General features: G+C 37.0%; 1 protein-coding gene across 4 annotated transcripts; it reads left to right on the top strand.

The window, feature by feature from the left end:
- Positions 1-5: 5 nt before the first annotated feature.
- Positions 6-25,259, top strand: RTN3 (reticulon 3). 4 transcript variants are annotated; one of them, XM_072421451.1, is made up of 8 exons: positions 6-144; positions 1,295-1,381; positions 19,074-19,281; positions 20,194-20,332; positions 20,471-20,540; positions 20,630-20,676; positions 21,488-21,546; positions 23,504-25,259. In XM_072421451.1, the coding sequence occupies exons 2-8, from the start codon at positions 1,309-1,311 to the stop codon at positions 23,547-23,549; spliced, it is 642 nt and encodes a 213-aa protein (XP_072277552.1). In that variant the 5' UTR covers positions 6-144; positions 1,295-1,308; the 3' UTR covers positions 23,550-25,259. The 4 variants fall into 4 exon arrangements, with proteins under 4 accessions (XP_072277552.1, XP_072277554.1, XP_072277553.1 ...); XM_072421453.1 differs by having other exon boundaries at positions 102-140; XM_072421452.1 differs by lacking the exon at positions 6-144 and adding an exon at positions 241-292.
- Positions 25,260-25,499: the final 240 nt, after the last annotated feature.

Here is a 25,499-nt window from a genome sequence, read left to right as displayed (position 1 = left end):
CAACCACGCTCTGCGCTCGCTTGTCTAGCAGCTCGGTAAGGCCACGCCCTTTGTCGTAACCCCGCCTTCCGCAGGCGTCGCCCGTTCCCTGCGTCATTGTGTCGGTGTCGCGCTCGGTGACAGTAGACGGACGGATAGACGCACGTATATATTTTATATTTTCTAATTCCTGTTTTTTGTTTTTGGTTTGTGCTAGGCCCCTATAGGTGTGGAAGGAGCTGTGTAATCTGTGCGCCATTAATCTGAATGCTTCATCATTGCGAGCGGGTTTAGCACATACATAGATACATATGTGCGTGGTAGCATGAAGGAGGCCGCTTTATTATCATATATATATGTTGTAGGGTGATTGTTATTCCATATAGTCTGTGCTAACGTCTGGATATGTGGGCAGTGTGGAAATGAGTAATCCTCTATAATGAATGGGCAAGATGCTGACTAATATTGCTCCCTGATAGCTAGAAGTCATTAGGGTGACACCACTTCCTGTCTCCAGCTTTGTGTTTTGTCATTGCTGACCAGTCTAGCACATCCTTGCCTTATCCTGTGTTTTCTCATTTCATCAGCAGACATCACTAGGTGGTGTGGAATAGACCCACCATCTGCAGAAAAAAGTCCATATGTCCCAGATTTCATGGCAATCAATGGAGCATCTATTGGATCATTGTAGTAGTAGGCCAGATCTGTCCATGCTGCTCCCTAAAATTGGTGGCAAATGTTCATTTTGTTGTTCATTTATACCTCTTTCCCATTTATTGACTGCAATGTTCCTATTTTGCTTGCCCCTGAAATGTCATTATAGGGACTATGGAGCTGTACTGGGTGCTGGGGAGGGGAATGGAAGAGGGCCCACATCACAGGTGGTATGTATAGGGTTCTGTTACCAGTCATAATTCCCTGGGGTGGGGGGGATTGGCATTGACAATGTTTATAATCTGACACCTCCACCTGTGTGCAGCATTCCAACAGGGGTGATAGCACTATAGTAAATTTATTGCAGATGAAATCAGTGCTGCAACCTGTTAGGATCACCAGGTGTTTTTAGAGAGATGCAAATTCCGCTTAGCTGTATGCGGTTTGCTTAGTCTTATTAAGATCAGTGAGCTGTATTTAAATTTGTATGTTGAAAGACCAGCAGTACAGCTGTAATACACATCACCAACTATCACATTGACTGTAATATATATATATATATATATATATATATATATATATATATATATATATATATATAATTTTGTTTTTTTTTTACCTTTGAGTGTACTTAAATTATGCATGTGCTGTCTAAATGCAGTGATTATCAGCAACATGGCCGAATCCAGTGTGCATCAGTCTTCACACATATCTTCATCAGCTGGAGACAAGAGTGGCAGCTGTGCAGGTAAGTTTATAAACCCATGCTTTGAAAATGTGGCATACATATACTTTATACCTTTTTTAAGACTTTTTTTTTTTTACTCATACAGTGACCCATAACATTTTATTATGAATGAGTTTGAGATTCATGTTTCAAAAAAAAAAGAAAACAAAGCTTGGGGCAAAAATGATTATAGTTTTTAAATTCTGTGGCTGACATGCACACTTCCTATTTATTTCCTTATTATTTTCCTATTAACCTATAATTTTATATGGCATTTTTAAGTTTTTTTTCCTTGATAAAGAGTTATCACACAATAGTTACAATACAGTACTAATGTCTGATGTAGTATTCTCCCCAGACCCTTTTAGCCAGACGCACCACCCAGCACTTTTCAGGCCGTTTTGGGTGGTTATTGATGAGTTAGGTCACAATACAGAGACCACCACCCGCCTACAGCTTCGTTCCACCTGGCTTTAGGAAAATTCTAGGTTGAGCATTTTGCTGTTAGCTTTGGCTTCCCTGGTCACCTTCCTGCTTCAGCTGGTTGACTGGGCAGTGATAGATCTTCAGCATACTTCCAGCATAAAACCATCCCTCTTTTCCCTATTGTAGAATTATAGGGACTATTCCATGCAATTTAGTGGGGTTATGATTGGCTTCATTTATTTAAATCTCACCATGCATGAACTTTAGGGATTGTATTACAAAACAGGTGTACCATTATTTTTTCAACTAATTTATTAAAAAAATATTTTTTCATATTTGCCCAGAGTTCAGCTTTAAAATGTTGCCTACGGTGGACAGTTGTGTTTGCCGACCTTTGGCATCCTCCACTAGACAGTGACAGTTAAATCAATTTATTGTGATCAATTTATTTTCCTCAGTTTATTCATCTCTGCACATAAAAAATACAATGGCTACTCAAAAATTCTATATTTTGTTATATAAACAATTTAAAGAGTATACCAGCTGTTTCTATCCTGCAGCAATCATCATATTAATAGCATGGATATCTAGCTTCTCAAAAGGCAGGCAACAGGTATAAAAGAACAGCAACCTAAAGGTGTCCGAGCCCTAAAGAAACCTACAAAAGTTTGCTTGTGAATTAAGACATTTATAAAAGATTCAGGTATTTATTTAGGTCTTCCTGTCCTTCATGTTCCCTACGATTGCTATAAAACTTAAGTATTGTTAAAGCAGAAGTAAACTCCCCCTTTCTTCTCTGTGTATCTGGCACCAACTCCTCCACCCAGTTTTTTTTGGTAGGTTTTAGTCCTTGGAGGAAGACTCTTATAGACCATTAAAGCAGAGCCATTAATTGCATGCCTCTGCCTGCCTTATTTTACATCACACAAGAATCAAAAGGCTGGTCAGACCCAGTTGAGATGGTTCTGCTGACACTTGATCACTCAAGCATTTGTATGCTTTTGATAGCTTTTTCAGGTAGTAACCAGCATGGATAATAGACTTACCTGGTTTTGAAGGAGCAAGCCCGAGTTGTCAACTTGATCCTTGCCTCACCAAATGAAATCACTCCCCCAGCATTTGTAATGCAAATGCTTATTTCTAGAAATTACTAAATATTGAAGTTAAAATGCAGAGGATCACTGAACACCACCTTCAAAAGTCAGAAAGAATGCTACAGTGTTTCTACCCAAACCAAAAAAATTACTTTTACCTGTAGTGTTCATATTATCTTAAAAGGATGTTAACTACAGGATGAAATGCTAGTGAAGAATCTTTACCAACGCCTTTTAAATTCCAGTCATATTTGCAAAAATCTGGCCTGTTCAGATCCCCTTGACCTTCTGTTGTATTTGTTGAGTATCAGTTTGTCAAAGCTTTTTTTATTAGTGTTTGTATAGAAAGGGTTTTACTCCTCCTCACTATATGAATGTGTTTATATGTTGAGCCACCTCTATATGGTATTTAAGTATAAATGAATAGAGAGGAAAGAAAGAGTTTTGAGGCTCATAGGTTTTTCATGCAAAAAGTGAAGTGTATTGATTGATTATTCAGTACATAAGTCATCAAATACACATAATACACACATAAACATATATTGCTTTCATTTCTGTCCTGTTACTTACTCTGTCCTGTTACTAACTGCGTGGCACGCAGTGATCCGACGCGTTTCGCCACGAAGGGCTTCTCCAGGGATAGATAGTGGTGTGTGCTTATCGGTCCGAAGTTAGGAACATGCCCCACAGGAGGGGTGCATATATGTAGCTGCTGCTGATAATAATGCTAAGGTTTGATGTAGTAATTTATACTCTTGTTAGAGGTTTTAGCACAATGTACGAATATTTCAACCCTGAAGGGTATGAGTCAGGGTTGTTCTATTACTGTTGACGTTGCTCTTAAAGACACCACCTTAGACGTCCACAGTAATAGAACAGCCCTGCAGGCTGCTGCTTTTTCATCCCCCCACTGCTTATTCTTGCAAATAGACCTACAAGACTGATACCCTTCAGGGTTAACCGGGATCGTTTCCATAAATTAATATACCAATATGGGGACAAATGTGGCAGACTGTTGGCACGGGGTCTGCACCCGCGCATATCCACCACATATATACCATCCATCCGGACCACTAATGGCGGGTTGACGTCTATTCCCAAATAGATTCTGCAAACTTTTCATAAACATTATGCAGATCTCTATCAACTCCGCCCTACTCATGCGACTCCCTCCTCCCTGCAGGAATATATCACTAAAACAGCCCTTCCAACATTAGACCCTGAGATGATATTGCAATTAAAATCCCCCGTTTACTGAGGAGGAGGTCTCTGCTGCCTTACATGCCACACAGACTGGGAAAAGCCCTGGCCCAGATGGATTTACTTCACGCCCTTAATCTTGTCCCTTTCATGACTAAAGTATTCTCTTCCATATCTATTGACACGCCGTTTCCATCACAGAGTCTAGAAGCGCATATTATGATCCTTCCCAAGCCAGGCAAAGACCATACGGTATGCTCTAATTACAGACCTATATCATTGATCAATGTAGATGCGAACATTTTCTGTAAGCTGATTGCCAATAGGTTGTCACCATACATGTCCTCGTTGATCCATAAGGATCAAACTGGGTTTATTTATGGAAGGGAACCCAGAGACAATAATTAAGACTATCCTGCTGACCCAATTTGCCAAATCTACAGGTGCCTACTGTCAATAGACGCTGAAAAAGCCTTTGACAGGGTTAGCTGGCAGTTTATGTATTCAGCACTATGTCAGGTGGGCCTGGGCCCCAGTATGGTTTCTAGAATTGCAGCATTGTATTCTTCACCCAGAGCCCCTGTGCGGGTAACGGCGCTCTTTCTGACTCTTTTCAAATCAAGAACGACACGAGGCCGGGGTGTCCTCTCTCCCCATTGCTCTATGCCTTAATTATGGAACACTTGGCTGTGGCCCTGCACCACAATCCAGATGTTAAGGGGATCAAGATACGCGACACACAATATAAACTCTCCTTATATGCGGATGACCTACTGATGTATATAACATCCCCTCATATCACGATACCTTCCATACTGAAAGAATTTGATGAATTTGGTCTATATACCGTGTTTCCCCGAAAATAAGACACTGTCTTATATTTTTTTGGGCTTCCAAAAACACACTAGGTCTTATTTTCAGGGTAGGTCTTATATACTTTTTTTAATGAAAAAAAACACTTACCATATTCCCAAATTCCCCTTACAAATTCCCCTTCTGATCACTCTGTGCTTTTTTTCCACTGTTCGGCAGTTAGGACATGGAACAGCAGGTGGCGCTGTGCCGGTTTCTTTCGCTCTGCTTTACAAACAGGAAAAGACACGATGCTGGCAGAGGAGAGAAGAGAGACATGCTGCAGCCAGAGACACACGCAGGATCGCGTATCAGGTGAGTATATTATTTTAATTTTTTTTTTTAACACATTTTTAAGGGCTCACTAGAACTAGCCTGGTTACATGCACTTCAGCTTCTGACAGGCGAAGTGCATGTAATATCACTCCGCCTGTGACAGGAGCCGGAACTACAAGGAAAGCATCGGCTTGTGCGGCTGTGTGTTAGCCCGCTGTGTGTACGCCCGCTGTCTCCCGCTCGGTGAGTACTGTTTTAATTTATGTGTGCTTTTATTTTTTTTTTTATTTTTTTTTATTTTTCTACTAGGTCTTATTTTCGGGGTAGGTCTTATATCAGGGCAGGTTGGGGGGAAAAGTGCTAGGTCTTATTTTCGGGGTAGGTCTTACTTTCGGGGAAACACGGTAGTAATTTCAAGGTAAATTACTCCAAATCTGAAATTCTTAATGTTACCTTAGACTCTACTCAAGTGTCAGCTAATATGTCTTTCCGGACTTGTACTGACACCATTAAGTACCTGGGTATAATGATTCAGATCCCTCTAAATTGTTCACGTTCAATTACTCCCCAATGTATAGTAAACTTCAATCTGATCTTCAGAAGTATGATTCCCTACCTCTTTCTTGGTTCGCTCGCATAAACACTCTTAAAATGGATATCATCCCCAGAATATTATATATATTTCAAACGGTTCCCATATTCTTGCCAACTGCATATTTACGTAAAATACATAGGTTGTTTTTAAAATTTCTGTGGCATAAGAAGCGCCCCAGATTGGCATTCAGTACCCTGGTCAAGTCCAAACATAGTGGAGGAGCAGGGTGTGTATATCCTCACACATAAGCTTGCATTAACCTGTAAAGCTCAAGAGGTTAATTACAAAATTATATCCAGATGGTATTATTGCCCCGTGAACTTACATAGAATCTCTCCCACACAATCAGACCGATGCTGGCGATGCCACTCGCAAGGAGGGACAATGCTTCATATATGGTGGGAATGTTCAATTATATCTCGCTTCTGGGACACAATTATTCAGATATTTAATGACTGCACTGGGTCTACCGTACCCAATACTCCCAAAGTAGGTCTCTTATCTATGGTCCTGGGCTCACTCAAAAATATCAAAAGAGGTGTTTTACGTCATTTTCTTACAGCTGCTAGGGCCATTTTTCAGAGATTATGGAAGCAACCTGTTGCCCCTTCTATAGCCGATTGGGTCTCCGAACTTGAAAAAATCCGCTATATAGAAATGTTGGTTGCGGAGGATGACGATATAATGGAACAATTCAAAATAATATGGTCTACCTGGGATTGGTTTAAAGAATCTCCCCGACTCCAAACGTATCTATCTTAGCAACCACGATTGCTAGTTAGATTCTTATCCTGGCATTGAGGGTTATTTTCCACCTCTTCTATCTCTGCTTTGTGTACCATTTCCCACCCCTTCCCCCTTGGGCTGTTTTGTTATAAATATTTGTTTTTGTTATGTGTTTTTTTATTTCTCATTATTTGCTGTCTAGATTATTAGAATATACCCTGTGCCATATGCTTCAACGAGAATTTATGTTGTTTTCTATGTAATTGTAGTAATATATGCAATACTGACCCATAAGGGCTATTAATGTTTATTGTTATGCTATGCAGATTATAGGTTTTATATTTTTTGATCATACAAAGCCAACACTGTTATGTATAAATAGGATGTATGTGTTGTATGTCTGATTTTTTTGTTATGTAAGTTTTGTTTTTTCTGAAAATTCAAAAAAGCTGATTGAAACAAAAGTTCTAAGGAAGATACCCTTCCCTCATCTATTTATTACATGGGTCTATGGATGCAGGGACCAACCTTCACCGCACCCATAAAATATTCGTAAATTGTGCTAAAACCCCTAACAAGAGTATAAATTACTACTTCAAACCTTAGCATTATCATCAGAAGCAACTACATATATACACCCCTCCTGTGGGGCATGTTCCTAACTTCGGACCGATAAGCACACACCACTATCCCTGGGAAAGCCGTTCGTGGCGAAACGCGTCGGATCACTGCGTGCCACGGCACAGCCTTTTGAATATTTTTATGGTTATATGTAATAACTTATGACAAATCCATACTATATAGTATGTATAACTACTCTGCGCTGTGAATTAGTAACAGGACAGAGATGAAAACAATATATGTTTATGTGTATTTGATGACTTATGTACTGAATAATTAATGAATACACTTCACTTTTTGCATGAAAAACCTTTGAGCCTCAAACCTCTTTCTTTCCTCTCTATTCATTTAATATTAGCGTTTATTGTAACTTCTGAGTATCACTGCATTTGAACATCAATTTTAGAATACAGTATAACAGCTCAGTATCATTATGGTGACATGTTATAGCAGACACTAATGCTAGGTACACACTTTCAACGGTTCTCGCCCGATAATCGTCTCAGGGCTGATATCGGGCGAGAATCTGGCTTGTGTACAGCGCCAGTCATCCATCGTCCAAACAACCGTCCTGGCAGATCCACGGATGATGGACGACTAACGATCCTAATGCAAAGGTGGGGAGGAGAGCGCAGCAGCCTGCTGCCCTGTCGATCTCCCCCTCCGCATAGAGCAGATCAGTGCTGTATGTACAGCACTCGTTCATGCATCGTGCAGTCGTTGGAAAGGATCGTGAAAGATCACTTCCAATGACAATTATTGCACATGTGTATGCAGCTTTAGAGGTGTAGTTCATGGAGTCCATGGTTATCTTTGTTTAGAAAGAACAGGAGATAAGAGATCTGAGCAGTTTCTAAATTCAAACTTGAGCATTTATTACCTGTAAAATTCATGCTTGACCTGCCCTTCCCTCTGCACTTGGGGCCCCCATATTGGCTCTCGATTGTGATATGTAATTTCACTTAAATGGAAACAGTCTTAATCCATGTTAGCCATTAATTAATGCAGAAAGTTTGTAGTTCAAGTGAAACCCTTTGTCAGCTTAAGTTGAGTTATTAAAAATGCAGGCTTTTAGGGTCAGCCAAAAATTTTTCTTTCCATAGTAAAAGGGATCTTAGTAAATCCTATCAAAAGCCAGGATTTGCATATAGTAGTAGCAGCAGATGTCTATAAATATATTAGGCATAATGCATGTACATTTTTTTTACTATTTTTTTTTTTTTTTTTTTTCATAATATGCTCATTTTTTTGCCCCCTCCAATAAAACCAATTAGTTATAGTGCTTCAAGAAACAAGTGTGTAAGTACTAGATTAAATGTTGTAAATGTGTATTTTCAGTCATATCTATATAAAAGAGTTTTTTTTTTTTCTTTATTTTTTTTAAACAAATATTTGTACCCCAATAGTTTTCTTTGTGTGCTCCTGCCTTCCTTGCTACCGTAATCTTAAATTTTTTTGACACAAAAAAAAAATATGAATAGGTTTAAAACTGTGATGTGCCAGAAGTCCCCTGTACATGTACACAGAACATGTATTCTATTTCTTTCTCTCAGTGTTCCACTTCATTCCCTGTGTTTGCAGACAAGTAGTAGCTGGAGAAATTGCTGCTGTCAAAAAATAGACAATGTGACACATGGTTTATAAACACTGCTTAGATCAGTTGAAAAGATTTATTTGCAGATCAAACTGTTATTCTTGGATCTAGTTATGGCAGTTAAAACGACCTGACGAGGGAAACAATTTTGTTTTTAAGTAAAAAAATTTTCTAGTCACCCCATTCTAAACCCCTAGTTTACTCTAATCAGCCCTAATTAATTTCAGGAAGGAATTTTTTTCCCCTGTTGAAGCAAATTGTACCAGGGTTTTTTTTGCCTTCCTCTGAACCAAATATGTCTTATTGGAGTTTTATACCTGCGATATGTTTGTTTCCCCAGTGGTTGAACTTGATGGATCTATGTCTTTTTTCATCCTTACCTACTATGTAACTTATTTGTCCTTATTCTTTTCTTGCTGATTTTTTTTCTACTTGCCTAACTTTTAATATTTGAACTTTGTTTATTACTTTTTGATGTTGCATTTTACAGAGTACAAAACTGGGTCACAAAGCCTTTATTTTATTTGTAAATATCTTTTGTACCAGAAGCATAACTCTAGTCATTTTAAAAAATATAAATTAGAAAGTATATAATATTGCTTTAAAAGTGTTTATTCCTTATTAGGTTCTTATTAGTGCTAATAATCATGGGAAACCAACAGAGCTAAAGTAGTTAAAGTATAAGTAGGACTTGATTATTATTTGTCTTTTCATTTTAAAATAAGGGAGGATTTAAACTGCTGTCGCTTTTTTTTTATTTATGCCTCAGAGATTTCCCTTCAGGTCCTGTACTGTAGACTCATCAGAAAGCGAAGGGAAGTCCTAACTTGGGACAGATGCCAAAGAAACCAATGCTCCCAGTGGAAGATTTTCCTTGTAGTCTTGTTTTAGTGGCAACTAAAACTTTTGGTTTTACGCCCTTTCATTCTTGGTGATGGGAACAATTAGAGAGAATTTCCCAAATGCAGACAGCAATAAAAATGGTTCTAATGCATCCTGCCCACTCTCTTCCCAAATCTGAAAAAGTTTTTCCTTTAGTTATACCTAAAGGCAAACTAAAAAAAAAAAATTCCTGGTTGCTGGGGTGTCTAGGGGGCCATTTTGTAGTCTTAAGACCTATTTATAAAGAAATGGTGATCTGATAACAGATCCGCACTTTACTTTTTCAAATCCAATTATTATGCCAGTTTTATAAAGGGGTGATCAGATATGGCAGAATTTAATGCTAGTTTGGTACAGCAAACTAAGCACTATCAGATGTTTAAAGATAATCAGAAACTCGACGTATTTGGATATGGTGTATGCAGGCTAACTTTTATTGTGGCTGCTTATGGTAATTTTAAAAATGTGACTTATTTATACAAATGTATGACATTGGCTTGGTAACAATGATTTAGCTCCAAAGTGTGCCCGGAGCTTAAAAATGTTGACTACATTTCAACACTCTGGTGTCCTGACAGTGGTTTTTCTTCTGTTTGGCTTCCAGTCTGAGAGTACCTATAGATATTAAATAGATTGGTTTAATAAGCATTTTTCAATGTTCAAGCAATAATCCACTACCTACAACATTCCCTTCCTTTGCACAGAAAAAAATACTATATTGCAGGGCGCATTTCACAGATTCACTTAGCACTAGAGGTTGTGTTTTTGTTTTTTGGAGGATGATTGGATCCCGTGTGAATATCCCACTTCTCTTTAAGGGCTGTATGCCGTAAGTAAGCTGATTAGAATTGGCTAGCCAGACTGAAACAGCATGAGAATAGAAGAGAAACCTGTATCTGTAAAGAATTTGTCCCACAAGCATGTTTATTTCACCCCTTTTTTCACAAAACAGCCAGTAAAGACAAGGGTCATTGCAGACTAGCAGTGAGCCACACTATTCTGCCACAGACTCTGCTATTTTGTGCATATGGCTGTGGCAGAGCACTGCTTAGTTCCCAAAAGCAATAGGTCACTTTAGGCTGTGTGGTTGTTGCTTGAACATTTTCAACGTGGACACTAACTGGTGCTAAGTTTTGTTCTGCACATCTACACATCAAAATCTACTGGGTGTATAAGGCTTTATTCAAGAAGCCTACTCCACCACACTTTATAAAGGCCTAAGCTTTTACAATATGGCTGGGATGCATTATTTTTACTTATCCCTTAGAATACTGTTAGGTTTTAAAGTTACATTTGAAATTTTAAAGTTTAATCAAAAACCTGTTTTGCTGGTTTGCATATCTTTATTTTCTGGCACAAGTATAAGTGTAGAACAAAGCATGCTATTGTGTGGGTTTATTAGCAGCTGGAGAATGAGACCTAATCTCAGTGTTACTGTACAGTTTGTATATTCAGAATACTACAGAGCATTGGGTCTTCTCTGATGGATGCATGTTTTTTGAAGGAATAAAAAGTAGGACAACCAGATTACCAGTTTAACAAGTACTGGAAATTAATTTATTATCCCATAATTTCAATGCCCTCAAAACTCCTGTCAACAAGTTTATTAGTTACTTTCTATGAACTACAACAGAATGCCTCACTTTGTAATAGAAACCAGGAAGCAGTTGTTCAATCCAGGGGAACAGCCTATTAACAATTAACTCCTCCATAGATAGTGGTGTTGGTGAGTGTAGCCACCCTAGGACAGAAAATGTTCACAATATAAGCAGATGACCATAAAAAATGGAGTTCTCTTTTTCCAAAAATTGTTAGGGCTAGTTCACATGGGAAAAGAGGGGTGCAGTTATTAATTCTCATACATGGAGTCTGGGTGCCTGTGAGTATGCTACTTGCACTCTCTTATATACAACCTGCTGCCAAATGCATTCTGGCTTGTGAGGTGCCATCTTGCTGCAGCTGCCAAGAATTCCTGTCCCCACTACCTTTGAAAACTAGTTCTTAAGCTGCAAAATATCACATTTTTGTTTTTAATTTTAAATCTGATCTTAAATCTTTTTCCATACACTGAGGGAATAGTTTTAGGAGAAAGGCCATTCACTTATCAATGTGTCGTTGGAATGAATAAGGAAAATGATATGCTCAGAGACCCACACAAACACATGGAAAGCACTGAGATTTTATGCAGCGAATTTGCTTAGTAATTACCATTTTCAATTACAGTGAAACAGAAAAGAGGGGGTGTGAGGTAACCAGTCAAAAGAAGCAGCTGGCTAGTAGCTTCCAATTAGTCCAACATCCACTGGTTGCTGACCTCTGAACTACTCCACTAAAACTTGTAGAATGACTCATTCTCTGTAATGTCTTCAAAAAGAACCCCCGGATGTGAGTAGGACCCCCCTCATGCAAGCCTTACCCTAATTACTTAGTATATTTGGGGTCTTGGCATACACATGAAATAATTTAGGAACAATCCTACTATATGAGATATAGATTTCCTTAGCCAGAAAATAAACTTTTAAAATAAAGGCCAATTAGTTAAACCACCACAGCACTTCTATTATTTCAATACAGAGTTTAAATGAAGGCTTGTTTTCAAGTGATATACTGCTTGTTCAGAATATATGAATAATTTAGGCACACGATTCTGAGAGTGTATCAACTGCAAAAAGGGTTGTGTATCTGAAATGCCGCCTTCTACTATCCTTTAGAATTTACCATGGAATACTAAAAATGATAAAATGCTGTTTGTACTCTGGTTGCAATATCCACTATTATGGTTAATTTTTTGTTCAGAGTAACTTATCTGTACATAGGAAACACGGAGTGTTAAAAATGCACATAATTTAGAGCGTTCACAGATGTCTGCCAAAGGACATTCTCCTAATCAAATGGAGAAATCTGATGATCCACTGATCAGATATACACACTCAGCTTGGCCTTTCAGCAAGGAAGAGACGTATGGTTTTATGCCACGCACTAGAGCAGATATAAAACCTGATGACTTTGAGTCTGGGATCCCTGTAGTGGAACCAAATGAAAATCAAAATGAAATTTATCCTGACGTAATGTTTAAAGAAATTCAAGTACTTCCTAAATCTTTAAATGAAAGAGGCAGATTAGAAACTCAATATTTATGTGATGATGCAAAAGACCACAGCTCTGCAAAAAAGGAAGAGTATTTATATGATTTGAAGTCAGATATCCATTGGCCAGATGCTGATGATGACATGGATAGCTCGGGGGAGTCAGATGACACCGTAATAGATGCTGGTTGGAGAGTCAAAACTTCAGAACTGGAGCAGAGGGAACACAGTGAGGATGGTTGGGTAGAGCTCCATAAGACACAACAGAAAAATGAACCTGAGACGGAAAATATAACGGTACATGAGGCACTTTCCAATAAATCAGAACCTTTGTGGTCATCGCAATACATTGAAACCCAACCTAGTTTTCCTGTAGATGTTACAGATAATTTGAACAGATCTGCATCAAATATTCCAGAATCTCCTCACAGTGAAGGCTTTGTGGATCTTGCAGAAACTTATGGTACAGACCCTAATGCTGGGATGGTTTGCTATACAGAGTCTGAATCCCTTGAAGACCAAGTAGAGGAAAATCTAACCATTGAAGCTTTAAGAGCATTGGCAGATGGGACACAAGATTGCAATTCAGAAAGCCAGGAATCCTCTCCAGAGGTTTTGTGTCCTCAGTATGGCAGCTTTGAGGGGTTAACGACATCTTCCTGTAATACATCAGCAGAATCCTTCCAAGATTCCGCAGTTGATATTCTGACCTTCAAAGGTAAAGAAGAATTCTTATCCAGTGCACCGTTGGCATGACCCTCACATTGTTGACTTACTCCGCTCATGCCTAATCATCTGTTGGCATGTATTGTTGGCATGGGAAATAAACCACTAGCATGCACCGTGGATGTCTATTGCAGGCATGCATCATACATGCCCATTTGAACATCTTTGATGCCTATCCAGCATGCTCAACTTGCTCTTGGCACAGCAACCTGCCCTGTCTTTACACATTGCTGCCATGCACGGCTATCAAGTATTACCTTTACCTGCTTTCCTGCCTATATGTACTTTTATATAAATTAAAATTGGCATGTGCGCATCCTCCCTTCATGCACCTTCCCTTCTGACCTTCTGTACGTCTATATTGTATTTACATATCAATATAATGTACCCGCATCCTTATCTCTAAAAGCATTTTGATTGGAATCATTAATCTTGGTCAGATTTTTGTAAAGGTTTTTTTTTTTTTTACTTTAGTGTATCTCAGGTTTTAACAAAAAAAAAGTAAAGCAATCACAAATGAGGCAAATGTGCTTGTAACTTTATTTGTAAGGAGGTTATGGATTCTGAGAAATATTCTTTAATTGTGGACTTGAATAAAGTAATTTGTGTACCTTTTATGATAGAGAATATGTAAAAAAAAAAACAAACATTAATTTTGTGTGTTTTTGACATGCCTGGCTGATCCCGATGAAATATTTGTTGTAAATCAGATTTTTGCACTACAGCTACTACAGATTTTAGACCTACTTTTTAGGCATTGTACAATTCTTAAAGTCTTTTGTTAAGATGTGAGTTATGACACTTATAGATAGAGCTAGCTTGGTTAAAGTAACTAGACATGTTTAAATAAAAATGAGCATGTTGGATTCCCTTTCTCTTCCTGTTCTTCTGAAAATCCTAAAATGCAGGATTTCTAAATATTTTCTGAACCAGACACCAGGAGCGATAGAGAGATTGAATTTCCAGAGTAAGTCACAAAGACAGCAATAAAAACCTGACAGAGGGTTCTAACCAGTCTACGTTTTATTCAGACCTACAAATATAACATTTTGGCTTGTATACACATTTTAACAAATGCATTGTTTTATTATGTAACCCATCAAATATACCTTTAATTTGCTCTCTGTAAGCCTATAGGTAGTTCCTAACATTCTGGGTTAATAGATATTTGCTTGGGTATGAGATAGATAGGGTAATATATTTAGTTCTGTACAATTACATTATTCCCATACAGCCACTGTTGTCGATTACATGATCATTGGCAGGGAAGGTTTTGTTAGGCCATGTCTATTATAGATCATATTAAAATGTTGGAAATATATAGTTTTGTTTTGACATCGGGCTACCAGTAAAATATATTTGGGTTGGTACAGCTGCATGCTTGTACCTACAAGATCAGTTTTGGTAAAGGACAAATGGCAGTTAGAAAAAGAGAGTGATGCAGTTTAATAATTTGATTGTGACTTGTTGGATAGCTTTTTAAAAATGTTTTATTATTGAAAGGGTAAAAACAAATTGTTGGATGGCTTTTTAAAAATGTTTTTTATTGAAAGAGTAAAAACTATTTGACTGAACAACTTTGTTAATGTATGCATTTTATAGAAAAACTGTGTAGCATTATAAATTCCTCCATGCGTTACAAGTGTGTACATCAAACAGCAAAAAAAAAAACAACAAACAATTACCTTTAATCCCGCAGGGCTGTCTGATCCCTCCAGGGGTGTCCTGCATCGGAACCCGTGTCATCCTGGAGCACTGGCATCTTCTCTTCTTCCTGTCCTTCATCCTACATCACCCAACCCAGGCGTGAGATCGGGTGACATAGGATGGAAAAAAAAAATTTGCCCATCTCACTGCGCATGCGTGAGATTGGCAAATTTTTATCTTTGCGTAAAAAGGCTCCTGCGCATGCCCGAGCAAAAATTGGTGTTGCACCTAAAAAAAATAAAACGTTAGACAACCCTTTTGTGTAAAGTAAAAATTCTGTTCAGGTACGCTTTAATGTTGAAGTGAAGCTGTGTGGAGGGTACTTGCCAGTCAGAGAATGGCAACATAATGTTTAAGCCTTAGAGCTAGTGAGGTTGTATCTATACAATCCTTATCAGTGGAATTGTAAAAATATAGTTACATATAAATGTTTCTCTGCCAGGATGGGACATTGCTAATGCTTATGATAGAGGGATATAGTATTCGAGCACTGCTTTGTTATGCAGAAAAATTTTTTGTTTATTATATGCCAAGCAGTGTTATAAGCTCTGCCTTAAGTATTTCTCCCCTGCTGGACTGCAGAGTTCAGTGTTATGGAAATGAGGAAAAATGGATTTGTTCTGAAGACCCAGCAAAGTAAAGTTGTTCAAGGCCGACCATAGTGCTTTGAATTTCACATCAAATAAGGCTCTGTGTTGTCTGATAACGGGATTTAGACTTTTGTTGTTGGAAAAGATCTTTTACAATCATTTCTAATGACAAAAGACTGAAAGATGCATAAACAAGTGTAGTTCTGCTATAGAGAGGAGAGGGGGGAGAACGAGTGAGCGGAACAGCGCTGCGCTCTCTCCCCCTCACTTGTATTGCATTCGTTCGTCATTCATGGATCCGCCAGGAGGAATCCATGAATGACGTCGGATGAGCACTATACACACGTCAGATTCTTTTCCGATACCAGCCCTACAGTGATAATTGGACGAGAATCATCTGACGTTTGTACGTAGCCTTAGAAGCAAGTTGTTTATTTGGTCAAGGATTGCCTCAGAACTGGATAGTGAAGGGCAAAAATACACAGTATTCATTGTTTTTAAAAGTTCCTATCAACTCCTGATTTTATATGTTTAAACCCAAACCTTGCAGTTCAGTTCTGCTAAAAACTGATGGGAACTAAAGGGTGGTCATTTTGACCTGTTTATGATTTTATAATTTCTGGTTTTAGTTTTATCACTGGCTGGCTGCCTTTAGGTACCTGTAGACTTACAGCTAACATGTTCTTGATTTTGCAGTAAACATCTCAAGTCTATAAGCCACCTTTTTACTGGGGAGACCAAAAGATACATTTTTGCTTTAAAATCATCATTTTTAGATTTGCTGAATGAACGTATTAGAATGCAATATATCATGTTTATGACTACCCTTTTTTTTATCAAGAAATAAAAAAAATGTATACAAACCACTACATATTTATCAATCTGCAGCTGTTCTGAGATATAAAGAAACTAGGCATGCAATAGGCCTCTGTATGTGACGTTTTGTCTTTTCTATGTTGTTTGACAGGTAAATGCTGTCTTACAGAGCATAGGCAGGATTAGTCTATAAAGTAGTATAAACAACAAAGCTGTTGTGTAGTGAGTAATAGCAATAGTAGCTAAACAGGTTTAGGTTTATTACAGGCAAGCATATTCTGAAACACTGTTCTGGGTTACAATGCTTTGCTTAAGTAATTGTAATTAGTATTTATAATGTAAACTAGATGATGCATTATTAGAGCTGAACAAATCTGCATATTTACAGTCATAGAACAGTCACACACTAGTTTACTTTACTTTAAAGTAAATACCTTCTAACACTAATAACCTAATCAATTTTTCTCCAGAGACCATAGAGCCATCATTTTTTAGACTTTCTAGGCAGAGATTCTGGCTCTTGAGTTGGCACAGTTGCTTAAATCCTGAACCTTGCAGGTCTCGGCTGGGTTCACAAATTTCTGTCACTGGTTTTCCCCTGCGGCAAAATTTCCTCCCGATTGGTAACAGTTAGATGATGCAGTCTACAAACGTCAAAGAGTAGATTGAGAAAATGATTCCTTTTGTTTCAATAGATGGCAGAATTCCTCAACCTAGAAAAAAAATGCAGGCAGAAAAAAATGAAAGTAAAACATATTTACAAAATTAGTAAAAAATATAATTATGTGGCATCTCATATTTGTCGTTGCTTGTCATCTTAAAGTTATTGAGTTTGCAGTTGACTTGTTAGCCATGTAGTTGGAGATGTTGATAGTAGTTGTTGTTGGAATTTTCATTAATAGGGTTTGAGATATTGTCGTTTTTAATGTCCCACATTACTTTAAATTTCTTGTCCCCCTTCATTTTTTTCACAGTGCTTTTAGATTTTCTTATACTTGGATGGGTTTATCATCTTCATTATTTTCAGTACAGCTCAGCTTGATGACTTTTGTGCATTGCAGGGGCCGTAATGATGTGTAAAGTGGATCTAGCTTTAGATGCAGTTTTCATGTTAAGGACATGCAAGCTATGTAATATGTTGGCGTAACACAGGTATTTACTACCCCCTATTGAAAACACAGTATATAGACCTAAATATGGGCTCAGATGGCCCAGTCATCCCAGGCTTGGCATATGTGTTGTTCTCTGCTGTGTCTAGAATTGCTTGACATGAATCAACACACATCTGACCTTGTGACTTGCTATAATGTTGCATTGTGAGCACTGGTGTAGAAGATAGAGAAGATGTAAATGCTTACTTCTGCCTGCAAAAAACTGGTGACATCATCTCAGCCTAGGCAAAATCGCTTGGCTATATAAAGCTGAAGAACCACTTTTTTAATAAAATATCTTATTGTCACATGTTAGTTTTATTCTTGCAGACTTTATCTTATTAAATCTATTAAAAGAACTCCTTTTAAATGGCTGTTTTAGGTTATCAATCAGGGCGCAGGTTGGCACACTCCTAGTTAATAGTGATGGTAAATGCAGCCCTTTTTTGTTTTTTCCAATTAAGTGGAAAACCTCTTCAGATGTATTTAAAAAAAAATGTATAAATATATATATATTTATTTATAGGGAACTGTGGGTTATTTTTGGCAATGTACTAATAAAACAAAAACTTAGGACCCTTTTTTTTTTTTTAGGAGGGAATCTCTGCCATTTTTTTTTATTGCTGTCTATGACCCCATTGTAAAGATTAGGCTGGTGTTGGGTTTTAGAAAGTAATAGCACTGAGCTTTTTTGCTGTCCTTGGTGCAGAGACAAAAGCAGACAAATGATTCTTGTAGGTTGCTCATACTTGTAACCTGGTGTATGTTATTGTCATGGTCTTATTCCTTACAGAATGCAGGTTAAGTGTCTTAGTTCTATTCAGGGAATACAGTCTGACCATCCGTCCTGCAACTAAAGATGTCATTACTGGCATGAAAAGGCAAATCAGTAGATTAATGAGATCCAACTATTCACATTTTGGAAACCGCACATAGGAATATGTATATGCTTTTTAACTGGCTTGGTGGAAGTTAAATATTGATAGTCAAATAATTATTTAAATGGTTTAAAAGGCTTTTAGAAAGGCATTGATAAGTTATGATTTTAATGTCCACTAGAAGAGCTCTGCAGTCAAAGCTTAGGGTTTTAGTTTTAACCCCTAGATTTCACAATTTAATGTCTGCAATGATTGCATCTCCAAGTCAGCACAATATAAATGACTTTAATGGACTGGTGTTCAGGTAATGACATCTGACTAGATTAGTTATGCTTGTAGATTAGCTAATTGCATCGATATATGGGTAATATTTTGCCAATTACAATGTGATAACCAATTAGAAATTTACTCTTTAGAATAATTTGTAGATGTCTTAAGGGTTATTCTTGAAAAATGTTTGAATTGTTTATCTTTTTTTTTTTCTTTTCTTTAGTTAATGATCTGCTGTACTGGAGAGATGTGAAGAAATCTGGGATGGTTTTTGGAGCCACTATGGTGCTGCTTTTGTCCTTGGCAGCTTTTAGCATCATTAGTGTTCTTTCGTATCTCATATTGTCCCTGCTGACTGTCACAATTAGCTTCCGTGTCTACAAATCTGTAATGCAAGCCGTTCAGAAGTCTGATGAGGGGCATCCATTCAAGTAAGAGCTCTTACTAAGCCTTAAGCTAACACTTGAGGCATACTTTTTTGCATTACATTTTTCTTTTGCAACTTTTTAGTTCATGGCTGTCTAGCATGTTCAGGCCTTCTGACATCATGCTTTACCAGGTTATTGAGGCTAGACCTCTTTTTAAATAAAGTACAAAAGTGGCCACTACTCCATTTTTATCATTACTGGTTTCCTTCTTTTTGACAGTCTGAGGAGTTTATTCTCCCTTGTAAGTCCATGTTATAAAGGGGTTAGCACCAAACCCGCAAACCTGCTGATTGTGTGAAAAATGTTTTACTTTTTAGCTGTGCTGGTATTTCAACTTTATATTTTACATTAGTCCTATAAGAAACTGCATGTATTTTCTGTAGAAAAGATTTGTAATTTTGTTCATCCATTCTTGAGGTTTACAGAGCCCTGCCAAATGTTAAGGTAAAATTGGTGGCCAGGCTTTTTTCTGTGCAGACATGCAATACATCCTGGTCTTCACTTTGGCTGCAGCCTTGTGACACACTGGTTGAGGAGATTGAGGAGAAGCTTTTTCCCTCTTGACACTCTACTCTCTTGCTAGCACATGTGCATACACAACTGATTGGATTCTCCTCCTAGTCTGAATACTGATGCACAGGGGGGACTACAGAAAGTTGACACTGACATGTGACAAATCAAATTCACTAATGCTAATTGCATAAAAAAATGTTCAATGAATATTTTAATGTTTACATAATTGTTTTAACATTCAAACTGTGGAATTAGTCACTCTGAAGAACTCAGATTTCAGTTTATAATGTCATTGTTTCATCATCTTCCAATCCTAGAGCTTTGGTACAGTATCTCATCAAACTCGTCTAAAAAAACATACTACAATGTTTCCATTGATAAATAACATTTTTGGTTTTTCAGGGCTCTTCTGGATCAGGACATCACTCTTTCCTCTGACAACTTCCAAAAGAAAGTGAATTCATCCCTTGTTCACATCAACCGTGCTCTGAAGTACATTGTACGCCTCTTTCTTGTGGAGGACCTTGTAGACTCACTCAAGGTGAAAAAAGCCTTTTGCTTATTTACCCTGAGAATTGGACATGAACATATAAACGTATTTGTTTTTAGAATCTGTATATATTTTAGGGTATTTATTAATACAATACATCTATTTATTTTGATAATTTTCTCCAATTAGCTTGCCCTTTTCATGTGGTTGATGACCTATGTTGGTGCTGTGTTTAATGGAATCACACTTCTTATTCTTGGTAAGATCCTGTCTTGTGAGTTTGTGATAGCATTTTGGTGGTGTAGTGAATGACAAATGTTTTTATGTAAAGTTATTTCTCTTTTATAGGGGTGTTGGTTGCATTCATTGCTCCTGTTGTATATGAAAAATACAAGGTATGTTTACTAGCACATCTGTCTGTCTTTTATAGTTTTATTTAAAAAGAAGTCTTGGCAAGAATGAGCAGATTCCTCTGTAAATGATTACTTGCATAGTCCAGTTGGTTTAGCAAGAAGAAATAGTGTAAATATCCATTAAATATTGGCTACATGTGCTGCCCAGAGATTATCTGTTAGATAAGTATATGCTGTCAATACAAATCTCCCAAAAAAAAAAAAAAAACCTATGGGAATCGAGAGTACAGTACATTTCATCCACTAGACAAAAAGTGCTATTAACTTTTGCATTGGAAAAAAGCACTTTTTTTTTAGGTTTTCACAGTTTTGCATAATTGTACATTTTGCAGATATATAAATTTTGTGTACCTTTTTTTTTTTTTTTTTTTTTTTTTTTTACATTGGACCACTTTTGGTCCTAAGAAAGGGATGTCAAACTCAAAACACACAGTGGGACAAAATGAAAAATTTGGACAAAGTTAATGGCCAAACTGGATTTTTATTTAAAAAAAAATATCTAATTGAGGAAAGTTGCTAATGAATGTCAACAGAGGAGGGGGCGCTTGTGGGCCCAGATTGACGCGCCAGCAGAGCAGGCTGGGATTTGTGGTATTAGCGTTCTGTCTATCGGCCGGGCCAGCTCTAGTACACATTTGGTATTTTCTTGTGGGCCAAATATAAGGTATTATTTAGGTAGCTCCCAAGTAAAAACATTAACATCACAAAAAACACTATTACCTACTGCATTCTGGTGTCTTTTTTTTTTTTTTTTGTCACTAATTTATTTCGTTATTTATTTTGTTCCTTTTAGGTACAGATTGATCACTATGTGTCTCTGGTGCACAGTCATGTGAAATCTATTTCGGATAAGTGAGTAGTGTGTTTTATAACAGAGTGGTTTGTGAGCTTAAATTTAAAAGTTGCAATAAATTTTCAATGGAAGGTTGTGATCAATAAGACATCACTTTTTATCAGTCCTCTTGCTTAGATTGCCTGTCATACATCTTCCAAATATGTCCTTACAACATAGGAAAGGTACATATCATATAAGCAATACTACACAAAAAACTATAGTTACCAGGAATCTAAAATTGTAATCTTTGGCGAAATTTATTTTTAGACAATTTAAAAATTATTTTTTGTAAATTCATACAAACATTTGCATTTCACTCTGTGTTTTAGAGTTACTGTAACTTAAGGATTTGGATTTCTAAGAATTAAAATCCTGTCTGTCATTTGCAACCTCTGTTTAATGTGCAGCGCAGCATAGTATGTTGGCGCTATATAAATCCTGTTTATTTATATTTATAATTAGCATATACAGTACATAATGCAGAAACGATGTTAATGATTCACAGAGTTTTTGATGACCTGGTTTTTCAATGGAATAATGTAAATATAGTAACATAGTAGGTTAGATTGAAAAAAGACATAAGTCCATCAAGTTCAACCACTAGGGAAATAAACATATCCCAGATATAAAACCCTATTAGACATAGTTGGTCCAGAGGAAGGCAAAAAAAACCCTGGTACAATTTGCTTCAACAGGGGAAAAAAAAATCCTTCCTGATTCCATGGGGCAATCCGATGTTCCCTGAATCAACAGTCACTCTTATTTTTACTTTAAAGCCTTAATACCCAGGTATATTCTGTGCTTCTAGAAAAACATCCAGCTTTCTCCTAAAGCATTCTATAGTAGTTGCTGAAATATAGGCTCATATACTTAATTGGCAGAAAATTTGAACATGTGAAGTAAAAAATGCAGCATCTTGTTTTTTTTTTTTTTACAAATATTATTTACAGTTATGATTCTATATAAATGTACTCATGGTGCCCTGGGAATATCATATTTTTTCACCGTCTATTTATCTTTAGAGGTTTACAAGGTACTCTATTAGAGATACCAGTTTTTGCTTTCTTCTCTCCCTGTGATTATAGTTTTGGTCTGTTTAAGCACATGAAGCCTTGTTGGACTCTTCCCTTCTGGTTACCCAGTCACCATATTGATGCTTTTCAATATTGTTTAGATAATTGTACCCATTCTTCTGATGAGGATGTATGAAATGGGTAGAGAAATGGCCATAGCTCTTTAAAGATTTGATCCCTTTTTTGAGTACAGTAATACCCTGAAATTTTCTGGGGTTATGTTTCTAGACACCCCTGTGAATTTTGAAAGTTTGCGAATTTTGGATGGCACCTTGTGGCCGCCCACGTCTTTCTCCGAGACGCTGAACTCTCATTAGAAATAAAATTACCATACTTTCAGTAAAATCCATTTTCTTTTAACAACTTAAAAAATTTGTTTTCCTTCGGTCTTTTTTTTTTATGCTTTTATGGATCAGCTGATTTGGATACAGTTTAGTCTTGAAGTTTAAGTGTTAGGTTCCAAGGAAAACATACGCGGCTTCCTGAAGCCAAGGAATAAACATGCTAATTCATGAAGCCCCAGATTCAGAAGCGTGAATTTTCGGGGTATTACTGTATTTTATATTTTTGTAAAAATATCTTTACAATCTGGCAACCACAGGCATGATTTAATTTTATTGCCAGTAACCTGGTATATTTTGCTTTCATAAAATGTTTTTTACTAAATATAAATAAAATATTTGAACATTTTTAATATATTTGTATTGCTCTTAGTACCCTGAAAATTCTGGTATATGAGCTCTGAACAAGTATTCATATTTGGGATGGGGTACCAACTAACATCCACAACATTTGGCTTGTAAACTGATAACACACACACAGTCATTAAATTATATTAGTTTAAATGGACCCCAATATTGGAACATTTTTTGTAATGCTATGTCTCACTTTTCTCTTACAGAATTCAAACCAAGCTCCCTGGAGCATTGAAGAAAAAAACTGAATGAAGGATCATAAGTTGTGTTGTGGGGCGGGATGGGGGGGTCTTAACAAAGTATAAACACTGGCTATGTATCATTACTACTCAGTAAATTGGCTGCCTTTATGTAGCTTACAAGAACCTTTTTGTATGCATCTATCTCATGTATACACAGGATCGCTTTGTTGGTAGAAAGGGGGTGCCTGGGTCAGCATAGACATGGATTGTAAAAATTGTTTCTAATCTAAGCTATGGAGAGCTAAATAACTCCCATCTGTCATGTCCTACACTTTGCATGGTCACCCTTAATTCTGCCATTTTCTGTTCCCATAAATCATTCTACAAAGGTACTAAATGAAGCAACATAATTTTATCGGGTCGCTTAACTTTGTCTCTATTACTATTCTCTATTTCACTTTATATGAGTTTCAGTGTACAAGGTGTTCACTTGCCCTCTCTCTGAATCATTTTTCATTTTACTCTTTTCTAGTATACCACCCCTCCTTGCTCTGTACTAAATTTCTTTTTATTTTTTCTCATTGTTTTGGTAATAGTTGTGTTCCCCATTTTCTGCACAGCTCTTCAGTCATGTCAATATCTATTCAAATACTTAGATCACTGATTTTTTTACCACATACTGCCACAGTAACTAAACACAGTCTAATTGGTTATACTAGAAAACATTTAATTTATTGTTGTACACATTAATTTATTTCATCTCTTTGCTAAATGGTAATTAAAGTGTTTTAGGTTGATAAATTAAAAGTACATAACAGATTACCCAGTGTTCCCCTCTTATGCATCTTATCATTCCACCCCAGCCAGCAGCAGGACCAATGAAACATTCCCTGTACTGCATGGAACAAAACGGTTTCCTCTCTTAGGTTGTTACTGTGGAGCTATTAGTTTTAGAGGGCAGCTTGCTGAATTGTATTGCAGAATAAATCCTGTACTAAAGGAAACTAGATTTCATTTTTATATTGCAAAAGACAAAAAAAGTTTTTGCTTGTTACATTGAGACAGTATGATTGTTAATTAGGAGGGCAAAAAATGGTGAGTCAGACTCAATATGACTTTTCAGTTATGACAGGTGTTGTGGTTAAAGCTTTTTTCCAGATAAAACTTTTTTTGATAGTGATGATGAGATGCTGTGTGTGGAGATTTCACCTTACTGTAGTGAGTGAGGGGGGAAATCACCATAAAAGAATCGCACACTGCTGGAAAAATCTAATGCCAGTCCAAAAGAGCGTGAGGAAAAAAAGAGTTGGCTGGAATTGGGCTTTAAATTGGAACACACAAAAGCGAACGGCTTCAGTTCATTTTCGACCCTGTACAGCCCGTTTCCAAGAAGGACTGCAAATGGTCTGTGTTGCTAGGTTTGTGCTAGCTTAGGAGACTTATATTTGTCCTTTAGCAGGGGTGGTTTGTTTTATTTATGTGATTTTGTGTTGCACTGAGTTTCTTACTATTCACTGTTTATCAATATCAAATGTGTAAAAGATAAATGCTTTATTGTTTTAAGACTGGAGAAGGGGGAGCAAGCTAATTAAGTATTTACTAATAAGCCTGTAATGTAGCTTGTTAGAGCAAAACATAAGAATGTTTGTTTTTTATTTTTGGGTGTCAGAAACAAAAACTCTTTCTATTATTTTTTTTCCAAAATGTTTTAGTTTCTGTGGAACAAAACTCTAAATATATATTGCAAATACATGTGGTATTAAAAGGAGTGGGACACGTACCTGTGGTTTGACTTTTCAATTTATTCACTGATGTGATTGTTCACTGAATCCCACTATAAATGCTTTTTTCATTTGACAGGAAACCATTGTTAGTAAAATATAAAGCTGCCAATGCTGATCTCTCCTTTTTAAAACACTAGTTGTCTGGCTGCCAAGCTTTTTAAATTTGCACAGTATTTTCTTACCTGGAACAAATATGCTGATCTGGGTTTCTGAATTCACAGTGGCCTAACTTTCAT

The sequence above is a fragment of the Pyxicephalus adspersus genome, chromosome 9 (assembly GCF_032062135.1).
Source record: "Pyxicephalus adspersus chromosome 9, UCB_Pads_2.0, whole genome shotgun sequence".
Classification (NCBI taxonomy): Eukaryota; Metazoa; Chordata; class Amphibia; order Anura; family Pyxicephalidae; genus Pyxicephalus; species Pyxicephalus adspersus.
Note: the sequence above shows the minus strand (reverse complement) of the source record. Positions and strands in the feature narration are given on the sequence as shown.